Here is a 20,528-nt window from a genome sequence, read left to right as displayed (position 1 = left end):
TTCTGCCAATGCCAAACGAAAAACACCACCTTCATTTCCATTTTCACGCTTTCTACGCCACACTTTTATTTAATCGTTTTTCTTAAATACCGTTATCATTCCGGCGATTGTTCATCGGAAAACCGAAGAGGCTCATCAAAGATGGAGCCACTGGTCACTGATGATTGTCGCGTTAATTTCCCAGGCGATCACGTTACATCCTCGTGCCGTCGTGTATTTCGGGAACTTTAACTGTATCTGAAAAGAAATTAAAAACCCTTAGGCAAAAACAACTTAGATTTAGCAGAGTTTTGAAGTCATTCGATGCTTTGTCAGGCAAAATAGAGGCAAATTAGTATATATTAATTAAGCTTGTGACTCTCGAGTCTTGGTGAATCGCATTGATTTTTGGCCCTCAGAAAAGTTTATGAATTTCTGTGTTGATTGCGTTTGACTGACCTCATCACAAAGCCACATGTCTTCCAGTAGCCCAAGCGGAGTATCAAAAAGAGTTTGAAGTGTTGTCGTGGTACCGGTGGAAGCAGAAGAGGGGTTTTGTTTACATTTCTTTTTACCAGAGCTGAGAAAAATGCCTTTCCCAATGAAAATCCAACCTATCGATTTCAGCCCTTCAGAAGAGGTAGCGCCGCCTCGTTTGGAGACGGTAAAGCCGGTGGTGAAATCAAGGCTAAAGAGATTGTTCGAGCGCCCGTTTCCTAGCGTTCCGAGAAATTCCGCGGCGGAGAAGGTGGATGCCGTTGCAGCCGATGAGCTGCCTTTTACTAAAGAATGCACGGCGGAGTTCGAGCCGAATTCCGTTTGCTTGGCAAAGATGGTGCAAAATTTCATCGAAGAGAACAACGAGAAACATCAATCTGGTGCGGTTAGGTGTAATCGTAACCGCCCTAACTGCTTCAATCGTAACCGCAACGAAAGCTCCGAAGACGAAATGGATAGCTTCGGTTTTAGTGACTCCAATCTCACTTCTTCGGCTGAAACGTCTGAAGTTCTGAAGGTAAAGCAATAATTCTGCCTTGTTTAAAACATTTTTTTGTTGTAAGCGATGACATATATTTCTAATTTGTTTTATCCTTTTCATTTTTCATGGAATAGAGTTTGATTCCTTGTGGGAGTGTGAATGAAAGGAATTTGCTGGCTCATACCGCGAAGATTATGGAGAAGAACAAAATTTCTAAACGGAAAGATGATTACTGCAGGAAGATTGTTACTGATGGGTTACTGGCTGTTGGATACGATGCTTCTATCTGCAAATCTCGTTGGGAAAAATCTCCCTCTTATCCCGCCGGTAATTTCTCTCTCTCCTTTTCTAGAAACATCTTTATATTTCTGGGAAAGTTGTGCTATCCATTTCCCTCTGTTCTGGTTTGAATTTACATTTTTTTACTAATTTTTAGATTACTGAAATGATAATATCTTGTTATTTTAACAAGCAGGGGAATATGAATACATTGATGTGATGATTGACGGGGAGAGATTGTTGATCGACATTGATTTCCGATCAGAATTCGAAATTGCCCGATCAACAAAGACTTACAAATCAATCCTTCAAATGCTTCCCTTCATCTTCATAGGCAAAGCTGATCGTCTCCAGAGGATAATTGCTATTGTTTCCGAGGCGGCTAAGCAGAGCCTGAGGAAGAAGGGACTGCATGTTCCTCCATGGCGCAAAGCTGAGTATGTCAGCGCCAAATGGCTCTCTCCTTATAACCGAGCGACACCTTCACCCGCACTTGCGCTTACATCCACGACGACACCCACAATTGGGACACTTAAAGGATCTGAATTCGATGCCAAAACTAAGGATAAAGATCAACCTATTATCGAATTGATTTCGAACGATAAAAACTCGGTTGGAGATGCAGAGTTGGGCGAGTCCATATTTTTTTTATCTGAGAGCTCCGAGGACGAAGGGGAGCAAAAGGAGGAGAAAGAAGAGTGGAAGTCACCTGAGACAAAACCCAGAAGCTTACAGACTGGGATTAAGATCGTGACTGGTTTAGCTTCAGTAATCGAAGATGGACCGAGAGAATTTTGACTTTTTATTTCCCCCCCTCTTTTCCCATTTGGGTTACTAGAGAAACCAAATACTACGGTTAACTGTTTAAATCCCCTTCTGTTTTTTATATGTAAGGGTTGATCTCTGAATTTTTTACTACTACTATGAAATCAGGTTGTTATATAAATGGATAAACAAGACAAATTAGAAATTTTGTTCTTAAGCCGGTTCCTCCTTATTCTTTCTTCTTGAAACCAAGTGTAGTTTTCTTAATTCTCATCTCCTATTCTTCTTCTTGGGGTCTGGTATACTTCTGTATAATTTTCTGGTGCAGCGAGGGATCTTTGAATCGTGGAATCAGAACAAACAGGAAAAAAGCTAAAGACCCATCACTTGTGCTTTCCCTTAATTCATATGTTTATTATAGTTTACCGGTTTGTGATATTGAATAATGTTCTTCTCTTGAAGGTACTGAATTTCATGATGATGGAAGGGGCTGGCTCGTGCATTCTCGAGCGCTGTGATTTTTAGGTTAGGAGGCCTAAGCTATTCTTTAATTGCTTCAATTGATAATACCTCCCTCCCCTGCTAGGTATTTTGTTGATGGCACTAATTAATCTTGTAACTATTTACCCTGCCTGCGTGGTTTGGATTGAATTATTGATTTTGTTGATGGTTTTGGTGTAGCCTGAACATTGAAATACCTCTATGTTACTGTTTTCTTCATTATGATCCATGGTTTTGGCTGATTTGTTAATAACACTCCCATTCTCATATTACGTTTGCTTATCGAATGACATGCGACCGAGCCCGGAAGTTCAATTATATTTAAGACTACGTCAGTATCAGATAAAGCCTGAGAGATTCGGGAAGAAGGAATAATTAGCTATTCTAATTCCAAATTTTAGTTAATTCCTGTCGGTCCAAATACTGTGTTTGGTGACATATTTATTTATTTTGTATGTGTAGTAGTTGGCTTTTCTATGTGTATATATGATTCCGATTCTGATAATATTGCCTGATGGACATGGCGTTATGTCGGTTTCTTCCTTTGTTTTTCCCCATTGTCTGCAAGGGGAAATATTGGCGTTGAGGGCGGAGGCATTGTTGGTTTCGGTCGGGTGATGGTCCCTCCCAGGCATTGGAGATTAGATTAGGAGGTCCAGTTCATTAACTATTGGTTCAGAGCTTAAAATAGAGGAAGAAAAATCCATTAGAATTTATGGAGCCTGCCTCTAGTACAAGCCAGGCCTATGTGTATCCCGAATTTAAGGACATAATTAGTTCCACACTGGGTGGTGGGTGGGGTTCAGAATTGTCTTTTTACCTGCAATACGGCCAAAATTTGGAAATTTACCGCAAGTAACTGGGAAAAAAAATGTGGGTTGGAATTTTGGAATGCAGCGACTTGAACAAATTCACAGAGCTTCCTTCCCGCGTACTACAATTTCAATTGATGACAACATCAAAATCTTTAACTTCTTTTTATCATTTATTTAAAGATATTCGTGTTCTCGGCATCCCTCACTCTTTTAGTTCCAGAAGTTTTGATTTCTTTTTGATATTGAATTAAGCATCTTCATTAGCCTCTAATGTATATAATAAATTTTACGAAAATGCTATATTTGTCGGCTTATCCACCGAAAGTTAAAACTAAACTGACTCGCATCGGTCGCAATGAAATTTCTTCTTTTCTCAAGTTCAGCTTTTATTCTTATCCTGCGCGCATGATGTTCTGACTATATGCTCCTGCTAATATGCGCCAAAACTTGTCGTTTATTTGCCTGGGAGGTCCACCGTACTATCTTGGGATTTGCAGTTCAGGAAAACAATTTAATTATAAAAGGGCATATATGTTTATCACATGCTTCATAAACTGAACACTGTATATTAAAAGGAAAGAAAGAGAACGTTTTGCAGAAGTATATTAACATAAAGGAACCTAGTTATATATAAAAGAAGTGGTAATCTACAACAATGAACTTTATCGGGGATGGAAATAGTATAATGTAGCAATGACACCGGTATTTGTTTAATATTCATAAGCTTTACTACCTTAGTGGGCTGGTAAACAAGTCGATCTAGCATTTTCTGGCGTCCGTAATTTTTCTCTTATCGTCTCTGTGATTCCTTTCACCCAGTTAAATTTTGAAAATTAGTCTCCCGAAAAAGCTTCACGGACTCGCAGAAACATCTAGGTCCAAAATGTCTGCTTTATTTAAAAAAAAGCGTGTTTTTTTTTTATTTCCAAAGAAATGCTTTTACATTGATTGGTGTATTGTACTTTCGAAATTAATGCCTACTTTGTTACATACGTGTACAGATGTACGTGTAGGTAATAGGATTCGGTAGCTTTGTTACTTAGAATTATAAAAAACAACGGGGACCATCCGAGGACCAGGCCATGCCGTTGCAACGGCTAACGTCGGTTAATTTGATTATGTAAGACCAGAGATGGTATTGAGAGTTTCAAAGCTTTTGTTTTGTTAGCCATCATGAGTTACATGCATTCGAATTTCATTCTGTAAGAGTTTTGAACTGCAACAACAAAACAAAAGTGAATTGTGGTCGTGTCGGTGGGTGGGACGCGAGAGTTCCTTGCCTCTGCCCGATGATCCAGAAGACACCCCTCTTATCTCTGCCCCTTCTTACTGTCGTAATATCTGGACCATTCTTCCCATTAACAAATGTTACGGTGACTCATTGTTTCCTTTCATTTATTACTTGTGTTGTTTTCGAGTTCTGAGAGGATTTTATTGCTTCACTACTTTGAATTTATTATTTTTATATGGGATTTGAAACCCACCAAATTCTTTTAGATACACGTTGACACTTATCATGTATGCGGACGTTGCTTGAACCAACACGTTTCACGTAATTCATAACAGAAAATTTTTAAATAGAGTTCGAAATATATTGGGTGAAAGACGGTATGCTAATTTGTTTCCAAACCTGGGTTAAGTTGGGCAGTGGCGGAAAGCATTTTACTTTGAAAAAGAAGGCATGACTTGAGAAAAGGGGAATATGGAAGTCCTGTTCAACACGCTAAATCTCCAAAGTGTGACCCCCTTAACCAAAAAGAAAAGGTTGAAATCGAGTGAGTAACCACCCATAAAACAAACCACTCCTTAATGCTTTCCTACTGATTTATTTGGGGTAGATGCGTTAAACAGACGACTTTAATGAATGGGCTATGGGATTTCTCTATCAGTCCAACCATAGTAAATGGACTTTGATGAACCACTAATACAACCCTTCTAATTCTACTTTAATATCTACGTCACCAATCACAGTGTGTTAATGTGTAACAATACCAAAAATATAAATTTTATTTTTTTATTCCATATAAATGAGAAAACTAATTTCCTAAGACTGGTTTTGAAAATTTAAAAGAAATGATTGGGGAGGAATAAGGAGTGCAATGAATGATAGTTGAGGGATAATTAATGGGCTAAGAAGCTTCCCCGCCCTAACCTAAGGCCTTAAGTGTCCGCTTCCAGTTCTACTTTGGGCTAAATGATTTTAGTGGCCTTCTCACTCCTGGTTTTTTAGTTATAGCTTCCTCAACTTGCACCCTTGAATGTATTATAATATAAAAGTTTTAACGCTGGTTAACATGCGATTGACTGTGATGTATATTATAATAAGAATGTTCAATGTTTTGATATAATGGAATATCATACCTCTATACATACGATTAGATCTTTCAAGAATTGGACTGAGGTAATCATACCTCTATCAATTAATTATGTTATTTCAATTAAGAATATTTACACCAATCATTGTCGTTTTAATACGTATAACAACTTGTATGTATTATACAAACAGAATAGTCACACGTGTTTCTTTCCCCATGGGTGCCAATTGTGATTTGTTATGTATGAGATACTACTTGGTATTACTATTATTTATGCTAATAATAACCTCACCGTGTTTGAACTCTTCTCCATTGATTTTGCAGATCATTGTCACTCTCATTTTGTTTATACGGTAAAATATCTCTACCTATATAATTATAAGACGATACAAATTGTTAAATTTTACGAGGAAAGTGTAAATAGTAAAATATTTAATCTTTTTGAAAACACTGCAAGTAAAATTAATATATTTGAATAATCATAATAAAATATATATAAATAATTATTAATTGATCAAAATATGACGAGAGATGAATAGTAATGTCGGATGGTAAATAGTAAAAGAGAAAATAATCTCAGTGATCAAAAATATCTTATAATATACGATTTTAATCAACTTTTTTTGGATTTGTCAAAATGACTAACTAAATCGCAATGCGATCGATAATTCACAACGCGATCTCCGGTATCGCAAATCAGTTTCCAGATTCGCAATGCGAACTTCGACTATCGCAACGCGATCTTGGACTATCGCAATGCGATTTACATATTCGCATTGCGATAGTCCAAGTTCGCGTTGCGATAGTCGAAGTTCGCGTTGCGATTTATTCCAAATTCGTTGCGATTTATTCAAAATTCATTGCGATAGTCCAAGTTCGCGTTGCGATTTATTCCAAATTCGTTGCGATAGTCCAAAATCGCAACGACTGGTGTTATTGTATTTGTTTCTTAAGAATTTTCTCTAAAAAGATAGTATTCGCGCGAACGTGTCGAAGTTCGTCATTTTGGCAAATCCAAAAAAATGAATTAAAATCGTATATTATAAAATATTTTTGATTAAAATCGTATATTATAAAATATTTTTGATCACTGAGATTATTTTCTCATAGTAAAAAGCTTAATACGGAGAGTTGTAACAATAAAAAAAATAGGAGAAGAACTTTTGTTAACTCACCAATAACAACAAACCACGTGTATTTGACCACCAGCGTGTTCACAAGTTGAAGTTTACCATCACCGTTAATTTAAAATCCACCGTTCTTCTTTCATTTTAAACCCTATTACCGCTCCTTCCACTTCCCAACATAGAAAATAAGAAGAAAAATCTCTAATCCGAAAAGGCATGGATCACCTGCTCTAGGCTCCACGATTATTTCCATGTTCCTTCTTTTTGTTTTCTTGGTTTCGTATGTACTTTTATCTCTCTGTCTGTAGATGCAGCTGAAATTTCTTTTCTTGCGGGTTCACGATTCTTAACGTACACCCATCTGTTGGGTCTCGTAAGATCCCATTATTGCCGTTACCTTTTTATTTATTTATTTATTTATTTATTTCTCTTTTATTTTCAAATCGCTTTTTTCTCTTCTTTTTCATGTTTGCCTTATTCGTACAGTTTCTTATATCTGCATTGGGGAATATAGCGATCTTTGCTAACAATGGAGACTTCTTATTGGATCTTTGTTTTTTCGATTCTTCTCCTCTTTTTGGAGCCTGGGTCTTCCTCAATTGACAATTTTCACCAACCGTAAGTTCCCTTTGTTTTTGTATTTTTAAACTTTGATGCTGTGTTGAATTGATTTTGTTGCAAGGAGTAGTTAAGAGTTTATTAGGATATGATTTGTTTATTATTAGCTTTGAAACGAGACACTTCCTTTTGCATTTTTTAAAAACATCTTGCTGGCACATTGTTGATTTATCGGTAGCTATTGCCGCCAATTAGTTTTTTTAATAAATTAGAACATTAACTTAAAGTTTCGTTTAATTTTTTTTTTTCATTGGATGTGTTCTTGATTTGGTATAATACAATTAGGCTTGAATACTAGCTGCCATCATATTACTAGTTTTATGTCCGTGTCAAATATAACTAGAAGTTATGTTCTGAGAGGCAATTTCGAACCAAGTTTGTTGACCTCTCTGTTTATGCTAAGCTCTCATTGACTTTTAGAATGATGAATGTGAGGGTTGATGTTATATGGGATGTTAAGTATTGGCAACTTCATGTTGAATGACCAAAAACGAATATTGAAAAGAAAAGACTACAGCTTGAGTCAAATTTAATATGCCATTGCTTAGTTGGATTATAGTATCGCGGTATTGATTCTCTGATGAAGTGATGTTTTTAGTATTGACGCTTTAACGGTACTTGCTCAGCGGTGATGTTTACGTGAACTAAAACTTATTTTAATGTTTCACTTCTATATACTGGAAGCACAAGGAATTATAGACGATGAGGCAATTCAATTTTGGAGTGTAAAGCAGCATTTGTTGATATAGTTTGTGATGTAGTAGTGCAACTAAAGAAGTGAAGCACTGAAGCTATGAAATCCTTAGGATCGTGCTTGGTTTACATCATTTCTAAATAATGAGCTTTGTTGTTTTAATATAGGGGAGAGTTTCTTATCCATTCTTCTGAACGAATGTTATAGTCATTGGATGCTTGGTTACCAGCTCATTGAATAAGCATTATGCTAATGCATGAAGTTGCATTTTTTTCAATAAAACTTACTGTGCTCTTGTAGCCAACCTTTTGGGCATATGCTCAATATTAGCTAAAAGATATATGCTTTTGCAGGAAAGTTCTTTTTTTAATTGTAAATTAAATGTGACTGACAAATGCCTTCTTGGAACCAGATTTGAATTTAGAACTGGCCTGCTAGTTGTTTATGCCTTTGCAATAACTTCACATATTCTCGAATGGACAAAGTGGTGTTTACTTTTATCTGAAGCTGGTCTCTTTTCTTTTTCTTTTACTTAAATTTATACACAGGTTTCCTATCGTGGAGCCTGATCCTGGTCATACGAAGCTTCGACTTTCAAAGGAAGGCTTGGAAGCCATCAGCAGAATAACTACCCCAATTTCAGCAGTTGCTGTAAGTTTTAGATGCCATTCTCAGATATCTAGTATGAATTGGCAGTTTAAAATATGAACAGCAAAAGCGAATGTCCCAACAAAGAAATTAGAAGACTCTAAGTATTATTTAGACTGAAAATGTGAAGAGGTAATGTCTGTACATCCCCGTTTCCAACCCTGGTAAGTAAGAAAAGAATCAAAGAAATGCTGATATTATGGAAATACTAGTATGATTTTTGGGGAATTCATCCTGAATATGAGTGTTGAAATCTTGATGAGAGGTAAATAGGGGAAATTTGTTGCACTACACCATTAGTTTTGATGATTTATAGCTATCATAGTGGAAGTCTTTGTTATGTATAGGATTCAAATCATACAATATTTATTGATATCTTCATTGATTTCATTGGTCTGGGTGAAAACTGGTTGACAGTAAATGGTTTCACATCAAACTTAAACTTCCGCAATCTACCTAATTTGCATTTCAAGAATAATTCTGTTGGTCTCGTTCTACAACGCTTAATCTTTGTACATCCAGGTCATTGGTCCCTACCGTTCTGGAAAATCTTTTCTGCTAAATCAACTTCTTTCACTATCTTGCGATGAAGGTCAGTGCTATATGCTACTTTTCTGTGACTTTTAACATTCTTTTACTTTTTTAGTCGAGATTTATTTGATGACTTGTTGTGTTGTTTATGCTTTTCCTGTTTACCTCTCAGGATTTGGTGTTGGCCACATGCGTGACACAAAAACAAAGGGTAAAAAAAGACTGCGATGATATTACAATTATGCATAATGGTTACACAGTTGATGTTTACACTTCTCTGTATCAGGGATTTGGGTTTGGGGAACCCCGCTAGAAATGGATATTGATGGAGTAAGAACGTCTGTTTTTTACCTTGACACTGAGGGTTTTGAAAGTGTCGGGAAGTCAAATGTGTATGATGATAGGTAATTCCAGAGTATGTACTTCAACTTTCTTTATATGGTAAATAATTAGTTATATTGCCTTTCTGATTTCTGTGGATTCAGGATTTTTGCATTGGCAACTGTTATGAGCTCTGTGCTAATTTATAACCTGCCTGAGACGGTTAGTTAATTTTTTATAACTTGGTTTTAGATGCTCTTATTCAGAAAGTTTCTTAACCATTATAATTCAAGTTAAATTCAATAAGTTTTAAGTGTTTCTTGAGTTATAAAATTAGGACAACAACACTATGCACTAATTGTTCTCTGACTAAAATTTGCTTTAGGGTACTGCATATGAATGTTGGTTTTGCTAGATATTATATGTTAAGTAGGTGTGAGATTCTTGGGGTTAAGACATGTTTGATTCATAAAAAAGAAAACAAAAAAAAAGTATAAATTGAAAAATTGTTTATCTGCGTGAAATGTTATTTTAAATAGAAAAAATTCTTGCAATATAAGAAATTCTGCAAAGGCGCCTCCTCTTCTTGGCTAAATTTAACATGCTATCCTGTTATTTTCTAAGGACTATTCTGACTATACATTTATAAACGTGATGCTGGGAATTTTAGCATTTAGGCTTTGCTTGGTAGAGAAAAGAAAATTGGAAGGATGAAAATTTTGAGGGTAGAAAAGTGGAAGAATTGAAGACACTTTTTCTTTCCATTGGTGTGCTTGGTAGGAAAGATGGAAAAATGAGAAGAAATTAAACTTTGAAAAATACGTGATTTTGAACTAGCTTACATTTCTCTCATCTTTTCTTTCCAAATTGGAATGATTTGGTTTTACACATGAGGATGGAAAACTATCATCCCTCTCATTTTCTTTCCTCTCATTTTGCTTTCCTACCAAGCGCACACAAAATGTTATTTTGTTTCCACTTCTTCCATCCTTCCATTTTTCCACTCAATCAAGCAAAGCCTTAAGGTCTTTATTTAGCATTGCAGTCTGTGCATCAGGTTGTGAGGGTAAAAAATGTTGAAGCATAGAAATAGCAGCTGCCTTTGATGGGTTGATTTTTTTTATCGATACACTTCTTTGTGCCATTCTGTCATTAGATTCGTGAAGCTGACATATCTAGACTTTCATTTGCTGTTGAGCTTGCTGAAGAATTTTATGGAAGGTTTGAAGCTTCTTCCATGTGCTGAATTGAAAGTAATATCAATTTATTACATGCGCTGAGCAAGCTTGGTGTATTTTACTTTTAATGCCCGTCAATATGGATACTAACCAGTCTTGTGGTTTGCTTGACCCAAATTTCATCAAGAACAGAGTGAAGGTAACTTTGAACTATAATATTTTTCATATTTATGCTTGTACTGTTTTGCTGTGATAATTCATGAGGAACCGTATTCTTGTAGGGGCAAGACATTGCTTTTGAACCTGCAAAACTTTTGTGGCTTATCCAGCGTGATTTTCTGCGTAAGTTCATAATTGTCTTCCAGCTCATGATTTATGAAGTTTAATAAGGCCCTGCTACTTTAAATGTGAATGATCTTGGGCATGCTAGCTTATATTGCACTGCCTCGCCTGTAACATTATAACTGCATCTGAGTTATCCCTTTCTAGCTTATATTCTATATCAGATTACTATTGATTTAATAGCATGTATGTTTGTCTGGTTAAACTTTCGTCTCAATCCATTCTTATACTCTTAATCTTCTTTTAAAGATTAAAGTGCTGTGGAAGATTTAGGAGACGTTCCTTTCTTTGTGCATCTCTTTTCTATTTTTTTGCCATTTAGATTAGAGTTCTTTATTGTTAATGAGAGCAAATCTGAACTCAATGCTTTTTTTAGATAAAGTGTGTATCATTAGTTGTTGCCTCTTCCCTACAATATAGGGGCAATTCACTGACATTTTTCTGGGTTTTATACAGAAGGAAAATCAGTGAAAGAAATGGTAGATGAGGCACTTAGACATGTCCCTAATACTGATGGTTAGTTTATTCAGTCCTGCTACATTGTTGGACAAATGCTTCTTTATGTTAATCTTGCTTTATTATTGTGATAATCTTATGATGGTGTGTCTCTTTTGTATCTTCAGGGAACAAAAATATTGATCAGGTATTCCTTCCATGACCAAACCTGTAAGCTATCACTAGACTTATTCTTGGATCAGAGATTTCACAGTTCCTCAAACTTTATCAGGTTAACCAGATTCGGGACTCCTTAGCTGTCATGGGAGATAACAGCACGGCTTTTAGCTTACCACAAGTATGGTTTTCAAATGTGTTTGTTTTATTCGTCAAGTATTACCTTTGCTCTTTCCCTTTTCTCCCCTTTCCCTCTGCTGTTGTCATTCTGAACAGAAAAAATAAATGGATGTTTGATGTGTATGGCATAAATGTTTTATAACAGACATCGAGTATAAGACTTATGACATCATATATCTATATAGACTTTTTAGAAATCATAGTGATGCTCAATATTTACCTTTTGTTTTGTGTGGTGGTGTATGAAAGGCAAAGACATTTGTGTGCGCTAGTAGACATTTAGGACGATGGAATGCATATAAGCCTTCTGCTGTGTATCTATTTTATTTGTTGGTAAATGGATAAAATTATTATTATATTTGAACATTTAGCATCTAATTGCTTGAAATTTGAACTTATAGCCTCATCTCATGCGAACAAAGCTTTGTGAACTGAAAGATGATGACCTTGATCCCATGTATGTTAAGAAAAGAGATCAACTGAAAGAGCTTGTAGCTAGTATTATACGCCCGAAGATTGTGCAGGGCAAGCATTTAAATGGAAGGGAATTTGTAGCATTTCTCGAGCAGGTTAGTTTATGTTCGCATTCTCAGACCTTTTAAGTTGGTGTTTAGGAAGAGAATTCTTAAATGAGTCATTGGTGATTGATTGATGTCCAACTTAAGCTTTAGTAATATGCATTTTTATTTTTAATCTTATAGATACTTGATGCTTTGAATAAAGGGGAGATCCCATCAACGGGCTCTCTTGTAGAGGTTTTCAATAAAGGTATTATCGACCGGTGTTTGAAGCTATACAATGAAAAGATGACAAAATTAGGTTTACCTATGCCGGAGCAATCCTTACATGATGCCCATGAAAGATCCCGAGAGGAAGCAATGAATGCTTTTGATGAACAGCATTTTGGCCGTCACCATGCAAAGCAATCTGCTGAGCAACTAGATGAAGGAATGAAGGAGGTACTGACTGGCACTTTAAGTTGCATTACCCTTTTCTTTTTTATCAATGATATTTTTAATTCATTCATTAAAGTTTTTTTTTTACTTGGGGCATTCAAATTCTTGGTTCTTTTTATCAACATTTCAAATTCTTGTTTACTGATGGTACAAGGAGATTTTGCAAGTAAGAAAATTAGTAGAAAACTTGATGGAAATCATACGAGTAGTTTTACTAAAAGATTACTAAAAGACATTATATTTACCTTTTATGAAATTTCTTGAGTTTTCCTAGGCTTCTAACTTTCTATTTTGATGGGAAATCCACGTTTGGTAATCTTGGATTTCAGCTTTTTATCATGCAAGGCATACTCTTATATCTGATACATATATCCATCTGGATTTTAAAAGTAATTAGTCTGTCTCTTAAATATTTTTTGTATATTTAGTCCGCTCTATTAGACTACAAACTTTTGTAATTCTCATATCCTTAATGCGAAAATTTTCTTTTAGGCATATAAGAATGTCTTTATGGCAAATGAATATCAGTCCACAAGGCTCTGTGAAGAACTATATACCCGATGCGAGGACACAATGGACCAGCTTCAAGTTCTTAGACTTCCTTCTATGGCAAAATTTAGTGCAGGTTTCCAGCAATGTAATGAAAGCTTTGACCAGGAGTGTGTCGGGCCTTCAAAAGTAAATTACGAGCAAAGGATGATGAAGGTAATCAGGATCCTTTGCAGTTCAATTCTCAGTTTCTTTCCTTATGTTGCAATATTTAGCTGGAAAGTTGAAGGTTCATTCAATTTTATTGATTAAGAGCGCTAGATAGCATTTCGAATGAGTCTGAATCGATTTAATGCTTAAATTACTGAAGTTTGTTGTCCATGTTGAATAACTTTCTTTCGTTCTTTTACCGGTGGAACTGAAACCAAAATAATCTCAATTGCCTATCAAACGGAAAAGATATGTTTATGGTGCATTGTCATTCAAATTGCAACAATTCGTATTATCCTACGTCTTTGCTACATAATGTGTTTTCCTTTGATGTATATTGCAGATGATGGGAAAGGCACGTTCTTTGTTTATCAAGGAATATAATCAAAGGCTCTTCAATTGGTTGGTGGCCTTCTCCCTTGTCATGGTGGTGGTTGGTCGATTCATCATAAAATTCATATTGGTTGAGATGGCAGCTTGGGTACTATTTATCTTCCTAGAGACATATACGAGGATGTTCTGGTCACCGGAGTCTCTTTACTACAACCCTGTGTGGCACGTTATCGTAGCCACTTGGGAAACCATTGTTTATAGCCCTATCCTTGATTTGGACAGGTAATAATATATAACATAAATGCCTTCACTTGCATCTCAATACAAACTTGCTTGTTCTTGTATGCTTCTCAACCGTTCTGTTCATATCTTATATGCTTCTATTTGTTTTGGCAGATGGGCCATTCCCATTGCTTGTACGATAGCATTAGGGATACTATATTGCCGGTGTTATCTGGGAAGAAGGAAACATGGGTCATCGTCATCGTGGCTTTTACCTCTGTACAACAACCATCAGAAAAGTGGTTCAAATAGATCAAGATCGGATTAATTAAGAATCGACCGTGCCATTTAGTTTGGTATGCTTTTGAACAATCATCTTGGGCGAGCCTTTTCCATATTTTTAGTTATCGTATGAAACGGCGCCAATCGGTTTTTTGTTCTCGATAGGTTCCTCTATCTGATATGAGATTAGTCAAAGTCTAAGGCGGGACTGACTGAGAAGATGATGAGCCAGGAAGGCAGCCAAACTTTATAGTACCTTTTTTTTCTGTACCATTCTTAACACAAAATCATCTGTATTATCATATATAATTTGATTTGTTTCAAATGACACTTATTTAATAGCTTCAGTTCCCCTTCTTGTTTTGCACGGAACCATCTTCAGTATATGGGGTTGAATTTAAATTCAATATATTAAGTACGAATTATACGTAGAATACACGTCGTTTACGAATTTCATCAATTTAGAATATAAGCATGGTTTGTGGATGTATACTTCAAATTAACTTTATATATAAGCAAATGGCAAAGTTCATATAACTTTATTAAAGTTCTAAATGCAATTGGATAACCAAAAAAGCATGCAAGCAAGCAAAGACTGAAAGCAAAGCAATCCAGTATTTGGTTCCCACCCACATGACCACGCACAAATCAGAAGAGTAGTTAGTTGGCCGGAATTTATTAATAGATAAAATTTAAAAAAAATCTCCGCCGTTTTCCGACCACCAACTATAAAAACGTAGACATGGACAAATCCAAAGCAAGCAAACAGGACAAAAACGAATGGTTTCCTACGTAATTTTGCTCCATCTCCATTCCCTTTTACTTAAAGAGCTCCATTCTTGACCTCAATAAAATCCCACTCTTTTGTTCGTCTTCTCCCACTCTCTATATATATCTCTATTGCGAAAACCAAAGCTCTAACTTTTGCCTTCGTCATTTCCTTCTTGCATGTAGATGCTAGCTCTTTGGTAGCACTAACTCGCCAGTTCGACTCATTTGAACTCACTTTCTCCTCTATTTCTTCTACGTTCTCATGGCTAGTAACCCCAACGAGGCTCATGCTGATGATTTCCTGGAGCAAATCCTCGGACTGCCTAACTTTGCGCATACTGGCACGGGCTTAGCGGGACACGACGGTGGATTGGCTGGAACCTGTGCGGAAGCTGGAGCGCCAATGTTTCTGCAGCTCAACTCAGCTGATGGTGCCGGACATCTTAGCGGAATCGGCGGCGGTGGAGGTGGTGCCTTTCATGGTCAGGTTTTTCCTTTGGGATTGAGCTTGGAGCAAGGCAAAGGCGGATTTTTGAAGCAGGAGGAAGCTTCCGGAAGCGGCAAGCTCTTCAACGACGGAGTGGTCGTTGGCAGAGCTTCTTCGGTAAAGAATGTAAGAAAACAATGGTGATATGAATTGACGTTACTGCTATCGTTTTAATTAAATTTGTATCATTAGTGGTGTGACTTAAATAAGTTTCCAGATTTTCCATGGCCAGCCAATGCCAGGAACTGTCGCGGCCGCAGCACCACATCCGCCGACCATGCGCCCGAGAGTTCGAGCTCGAAGAGGACAGGCCACGGATCCACACAGCATTGCTGAGCGGGTAAGATTAATTCACTATAACTTAAGCTAGTTCCTTAGCCAATATAAGTCATATATAGAAATACAGAAATATGTTTGCATTTGATTGTCACTTGTTGGTACAGTTGCGCAGAGAGAGAATTGCTGAAAGGATCAGGGCATTGCAGGAACTTGTTCCTAGTGTCAACAAGGTCAGTTCCTTCTTGTTCATCACTTTTATGGTAGAATTCATGTGTTAGGAAGAAAGTTTAACCATGTATAATGGCACTGTATTTTTTTTTTGTTTGTAGACTGATAGAGCAGCCATGCTTGATGAAATTGTGGACTATGTGAAGTTCCTAAGGCTCCAAGTCAAGGTACCTTTCATCTCATTGATTTCATATTTCCATTTCATTTTTTGAAAAGAAAATTCCCCCTCATTATAGTATGTTATTGTTGAACAGGTCTTGACCATGAGTAGGTTGGGGGGAGCTGCTGCGGTGGCACCCCTAGTGACGGACATCCCACTATCCTTAGTTGAGGTAATAAACAAATGATCTCAGCCCGTCTTTTTTTACTCATCTAATGATTCTTCTATTATACACCAGGATGAAAGGGGAGAAGGTGGAAGAAGCCAACCAGCATGGGAGAAGTGGTGGAATGATGGCACGGAGCGACAAGTGGCTAAGCTCATGGAGGAAAATGTTGGAGCAGCCATGCAATTCCTTCAATCAAAGGCTCTTTGTATCATGCCTATCTCACTGGCCATGGCGATTTACCACACACAACCACCGGATACTTCTTCATCTATTGTTAAGCCTGAAACAGATCCCACTTCATAAACCAGAGAAAAGAACAAAAATGAGAGCTGTTTTGGAATCAAGGTCAGATGCCATAAGTCCTTGCCTTTTGCCTTTATTTCCACCTTTTTGTTTGGGGTCAAAACAGCGTTTGATGTCAATGCCTTAAAAAAAACAAAGGCAGGCCCTTAGATTGTCAAAGCTCACTACATATGCTCTTCCTTTTGGTGAATATAAAGGGGGTAGTGGACCATGATGGAAGCACTTTCCTTGTGTTGTGGCTCTGATTTTTGGTTAGTGGGTTGTGGACCTTTTGAAAATGCTTGTTGCAATGGTCCAACTGATGCTTGATAGTGCTTTTCCAGAGTGTAATTTGACCTACTTTTTCAATTTCTACTGAACCATCATTGTGCAGAGAGAAACATGTTTAATGTATGCAAAAGTGGATATAAGATACTATTCTAATTTCTCTGAGCTTGAAAAGACATCAAGGTATTCCAATTCCACAGTTATGGCTTTTGCTTCCATAAAAAAAAATTATGCCGAACATCGCCGTCAATCATCCGGTACAAAGACTCATTAATCATCTCGTAACTTATTCCGAGTTGAATTTCCGTGGAATATCCATCAGATTTCGTATTGAGAAAAGAAAAAAAAATATACAAAAATGGTTGCTTGAGCTTGACAAAATCCAACAAGAATAAGAAACCCAGAGAAGCCCGGTAACATCCAACCTTTGCATGCTTTTTAGCAGGTGTCGAGATCTCGGCAACGGGGAGGTTTTGGATCAGTTAACAAAGTGGTATTTCCTCCTTCAGGTCCACTCATTATACGTTTGGGATTTTGGGTGCCAGGCTGAAATATAAAAGATAGATTACAACATACATTAGAGGCACTGGCACCATTTTGCTATATATATACACACACATATACGTATTTATATGATAAACTCAAAACACCCCAAGGTACTGTGAGGAAAACAAAGCATTTTCCTGCCTAGTTGCTTACCGGTAGCTTCTCTCCCTTTCTTAACATCTCAACTATCTCAACAAACCGTTCTGGAGTAAGATCTTCCTGCATTGTTAAAAATTGCAATGCACAAATTAGAATTCCAGTAGGTTAAAAATTGAGCACACCAAATTGTGGCAAGCTGAAAGGAATTCCCAGGAAACACATAATAATTATAGGTTTGCCAATGCTTTCCATGGATCAAGAAGATCATATTAGAGTTTGCTTTTGAATTAGATGGATGAGTTGCATCTTTTATGGTTGTGGAACAACCGAACCTACAGAATTAAATGATATACTATTGAAAATTTTTGTGAGGCTCTTTTCGTGAAGTGTTTAACTAGATGTTATGTCCTCTATGTGCAGAGGAACCCTAAATATCCAGATTTTAAGCACAAGGATACCGGAGAAGCCAGGTGGATCCTAGGTTGGAGTACTCCCCATTGGGTGAAATCCCAGTTGGAGATACTAGATTCTAGAATGAGCCCTCTGCAGGATGAGGATGAAATGAAGTTTTCTTCGATGGCTGGTGATGATGTCTTGCCTTTCTAATGGTTTATACTAGTGTGTTAATTATTGCTATAGGTCGATTACTCTAGCAAGGTGCTTGCATTTTTGTATGTGGAAGTTTTTGCAAGTCTCAATAGCCTTGGGATGTATAGTATTGTAGTGTGTTCTGTAAAATTTTGCATCTCCTACTAGTTTTAGTTGTATCAGCTTTGTTTGACATTGACCCTTTTTTGGGTTTCTGAAATATTATTAACTACGAATATTGGTAGAACAGTTTCTTATTCGGTAGCTTTTCTCTGTAATTTTCAATTGGAACACAAATCTTTAGGATTTATAAGAAGCATGACAAGTAAACCTCTAATTATTGCCTTTGATTTAATGATGCCGTTACATATGCTTATCCTGGGGGGAAATTGAAAAGCAATAGTATTTCCTATGTACAGAGTTGGGTCTCAAGTATTTCTACATTCTTTCCTGCCTTCTGATTTTGTTCTTTTTGGGGTGGCTCATACACAGCCCAAGCCCCTGGCTTCTGATCCTTTCATGATTCTCAGCCTCTTGCAGGATGAGATGAACATTCTGCAGAACAAAAGCAAATATTAATGAGTTTACTGTAAAAGGACAAAGGAAAATTGCATGCATACATATAATTATGAAAGAGAAATAGGTTTGGAGAAAGAAAGAACTTACTCCCAAAGAACATCTCCAACAAGCATCCAGTCACCATCTTTGTCTTCATAAGTTGGTGCATATTCAGATCCTTTGTACCCTTCTGTCTCCGAGTATGCTCAAATGGTGAGCTTGAACATGTTCTCCAAAGCCTTAAGAAGTTCTGAGTAGCTTCTATAAACCTTGAGATCTATCTTTCTGAGGTAAGCAGCTCCATCAACGCTCACTTTGACATACTTCACCTCCCCTCATTCAACTTCGTTTTTCTTGGCTTGCAAACAATTTTTCCGGTATGATCTGACTGGTGGCCACCCTACAATTTGTGCTCTGCATTCATATATACACTCAACCATTATAATGTAATTTTTTTTGTCTTTGGCTAAATACTTCCAAAACACAAGTTTTTATGAACTTACTTGGCAGGAGGAGCACTTTCTTGATGATCATCGTTTCCATCGTCTGTCACTTCGGAGCAACTGATTCTGGCTAAAGTTCTCTTGTTAGGCCTAGCGGTCGTTTGTCTCTCAGGCTCAACACTTCCTGGTAACCCCAATCGGAGCTCCGTTGCCTTGAGATTGAGACCATTCTCGTAATTCACTTCCATTGTTAACCTACCAATATATATGGTGCTATTGCTTGAGCTTGTTCAAAGCAAGAAAACACTTGGGGTTATATAGGTTTTGATTTTTGAAGGGTTCCTTTGAATATCTTCTTCTTTGTTAATCTGTTGCCGTTGATGATGAGAAAGATGTGAAGGAAACTAGTTTTATAGGGATGGACTTGTTTCAAGGGGAAGATATCTAATGATCTAAGTTTTGCATGCCTTTGCATTGATGGTAAATGATATTGCCACGCTCGCGCTGTGGTACTCGCTTCCTCGGTGACCATTGAACGAGGGTTTTGCTATGTGGGAAGGGAGATGTGTAGGGGAAGCGCGTGGGATGGATACTAGACAGCAACAGATGTGGCTGCCGGTCACATGTGGGGCCATGGGGGGCAGCGTTGAGTTAGGGTGCCCAAAGTGAAAGAGACAAAGGAGAGACAAGTACAGCCGATGGTATTGAAGACTGTGGACCAAAATGGACGGCTATGATGGATTAGTTTTGGGAGTGAATCCAGGAGCTTCGGATCACGAGAACATCCCCATGTGAAGAAAAAGGATCCCACGTGGATATCGATCATAGCCTTATGGCTAATGTACATGTGGGACCCTTTGTTTTAATTCAATTGGCCCACGTGACATGACATGTGGCAAATGGGTACCTCTCTTTTGTTTCCCTTGGCTTTCAATTTTCACTTCTTTATACATCGTCTCTTTAAAAATCATCACTAAATTATGCTGAATTTATCTTTTTTATGGTTAAAACTTAAAAAGTTGTAAAATAATTATAAAATCGGTAACTCCTATTCCAATTAGTCGATTCCAAGTGTGAGAATATGGTTGGGTAATGGGGCAGCTATACATAGTCGGTGCCAATGTATGCCGAGACACGGTCGCTTTTAAACTGCCAAACCATATCCACAAACACCTACAGCTCCATCAAAATACAACTCACGATTTTGAAGCCAATGGACACGTTGTGGTGTCACGTTTGGAATTTGGAGAAACC

The 20,528-nt window shown here is 37.2% G+C and overlaps 3 protein-coding genes, 1 long non-coding RNA gene and 1 pseudogene across 7 annotated transcripts; 3 read left to right on the top strand and 2 right to left on the bottom strand.

Annotated features, from left to right (window-relative positions):
* Window positions 1-21: 21 nt before the first annotated feature.
* LOC120165843 lies at window positions 22-2,221 on the top strand. Its single transcript, XM_039175284.1, has 3 exons — window positions 22-994; window positions 1,093-1,285; window positions 1,434-2,221. The coding sequence occupies exons 1-3, from the start codon at window positions 569-571 to the stop codon at window positions 2,033-2,035; spliced, it is 1,221 nt and encodes a 406-aa protein (XP_039031215.1). The 5' UTR covers window positions 22-568; the 3' UTR covers window positions 2,036-2,221.
* Window positions 2,222-7,202: 4,981 nt separating this feature from the next.
* Window positions 7,203-14,444, top strand: LOC120165761 (guanylate-binding protein 5-like). Of its 2 annotated transcripts, XM_039175207.1 has the most exons (17): window positions 7,203-7,378; window positions 8,621-8,723; window positions 9,243-9,312; window positions 9,424-9,462; window positions 9,538-9,655; window positions 9,737-9,794; window positions 10,729-10,793; window positions 10,943-10,949; window positions 11,032-11,092; window positions 11,549-11,608; window positions 11,716-11,735; window positions 11,820-11,885; window positions 12,286-12,453; window positions 12,586-12,843; window positions 13,333-13,545; window positions 13,883-14,154; window positions 14,269-14,444. In XM_039175207.1, the coding sequence occupies exons 1-17, from the start codon at window positions 7,290-7,292 to the stop codon at window positions 14,420-14,422; spliced, it is 1,821 nt and encodes a 606-aa protein (XP_039031138.1). In that variant the 5' UTR covers window positions 7,203-7,289; the 3' UTR covers window positions 14,423-14,444. The 2 variants fall into 2 exon arrangements, with proteins under 2 accessions (XP_039031138.1, XP_039031145.1); XM_039175214.1 differs by lacking the exons at window positions 7,203-7,378; window positions 8,621-8,723; window positions 9,243-9,312; window positions 9,424-9,462; window positions 9,538-9,655 and having other exon boundaries at window positions 10,894-10,949.
* An 810-nt stretch (window positions 14,445-15,254) lies between these two features.
* On the top strand, window positions 15,255-17,162 carry LOC120165785 (transcription factor UNE12-like). 3 transcript variants are annotated; one of them, XM_039175237.1, is made up of 7 exons: window positions 15,255-15,760; window positions 15,852-15,974; window positions 16,078-16,143; window positions 16,243-16,308; window positions 16,396-16,473; window positions 16,540-16,771; window positions 16,991-17,162. In XM_039175237.1, coding segments are annotated over exons 1-7 (918 nt in total). In that variant the 5' UTR covers window positions 15,255-15,409; the 3' UTR covers window positions 16,993-17,162. The 3 variants fall into 3 exon arrangements, with proteins under 3 accessions (XP_039031168.1, XP_039031162.1, XP_039031172.1); XM_039175231.1 differs by having other exon boundaries at window positions 16,540-17,125; XM_039175241.1 differs by having other exon boundaries at window positions 15,256-15,760; window positions 15,867-15,974; window positions 16,540-17,125.
* A 69-nt stretch (window positions 17,163-17,231) lies between these two features.
* Window positions 17,232-17,920, bottom strand: LOC120165835. Its single transcript, XR_005519865.1, has 3 exons — window positions 17,906-17,920; window positions 17,740-17,805; window positions 17,232-17,586 (listed from the first exon to the last, which is right to left on the bottom strand). It is a non-coding gene; the product is annotated as an uncharacterized LOC120165835 (long non-coding RNA).
* Window positions 17,921-18,608: 688 nt separating this feature from the next.
* Window positions 18,609-19,747, bottom strand: LOC120165817 (annotated as a pseudogene).
* Window positions 19,748-20,528: the final 781 nt, after the last annotated feature.

Source organism: Hibiscus syriacus, unplaced genomic scaffold, assembly GCF_006381635.1.
Source record: "Hibiscus syriacus cultivar Baekdansim isolate YM2019G1 unplaced genomic scaffold, ASM638163v2 tig00002919_pilon, whole genome shotgun sequence".
NCBI lineage: Eukaryota > Viridiplantae > Streptophyta > Magnoliopsida > Malvales > Malvaceae > Hibiscus > Hibiscus syriacus.
Note: the sequence above shows the minus strand (reverse complement) of the source record. Positions and strands in the feature narration are given on the sequence as shown.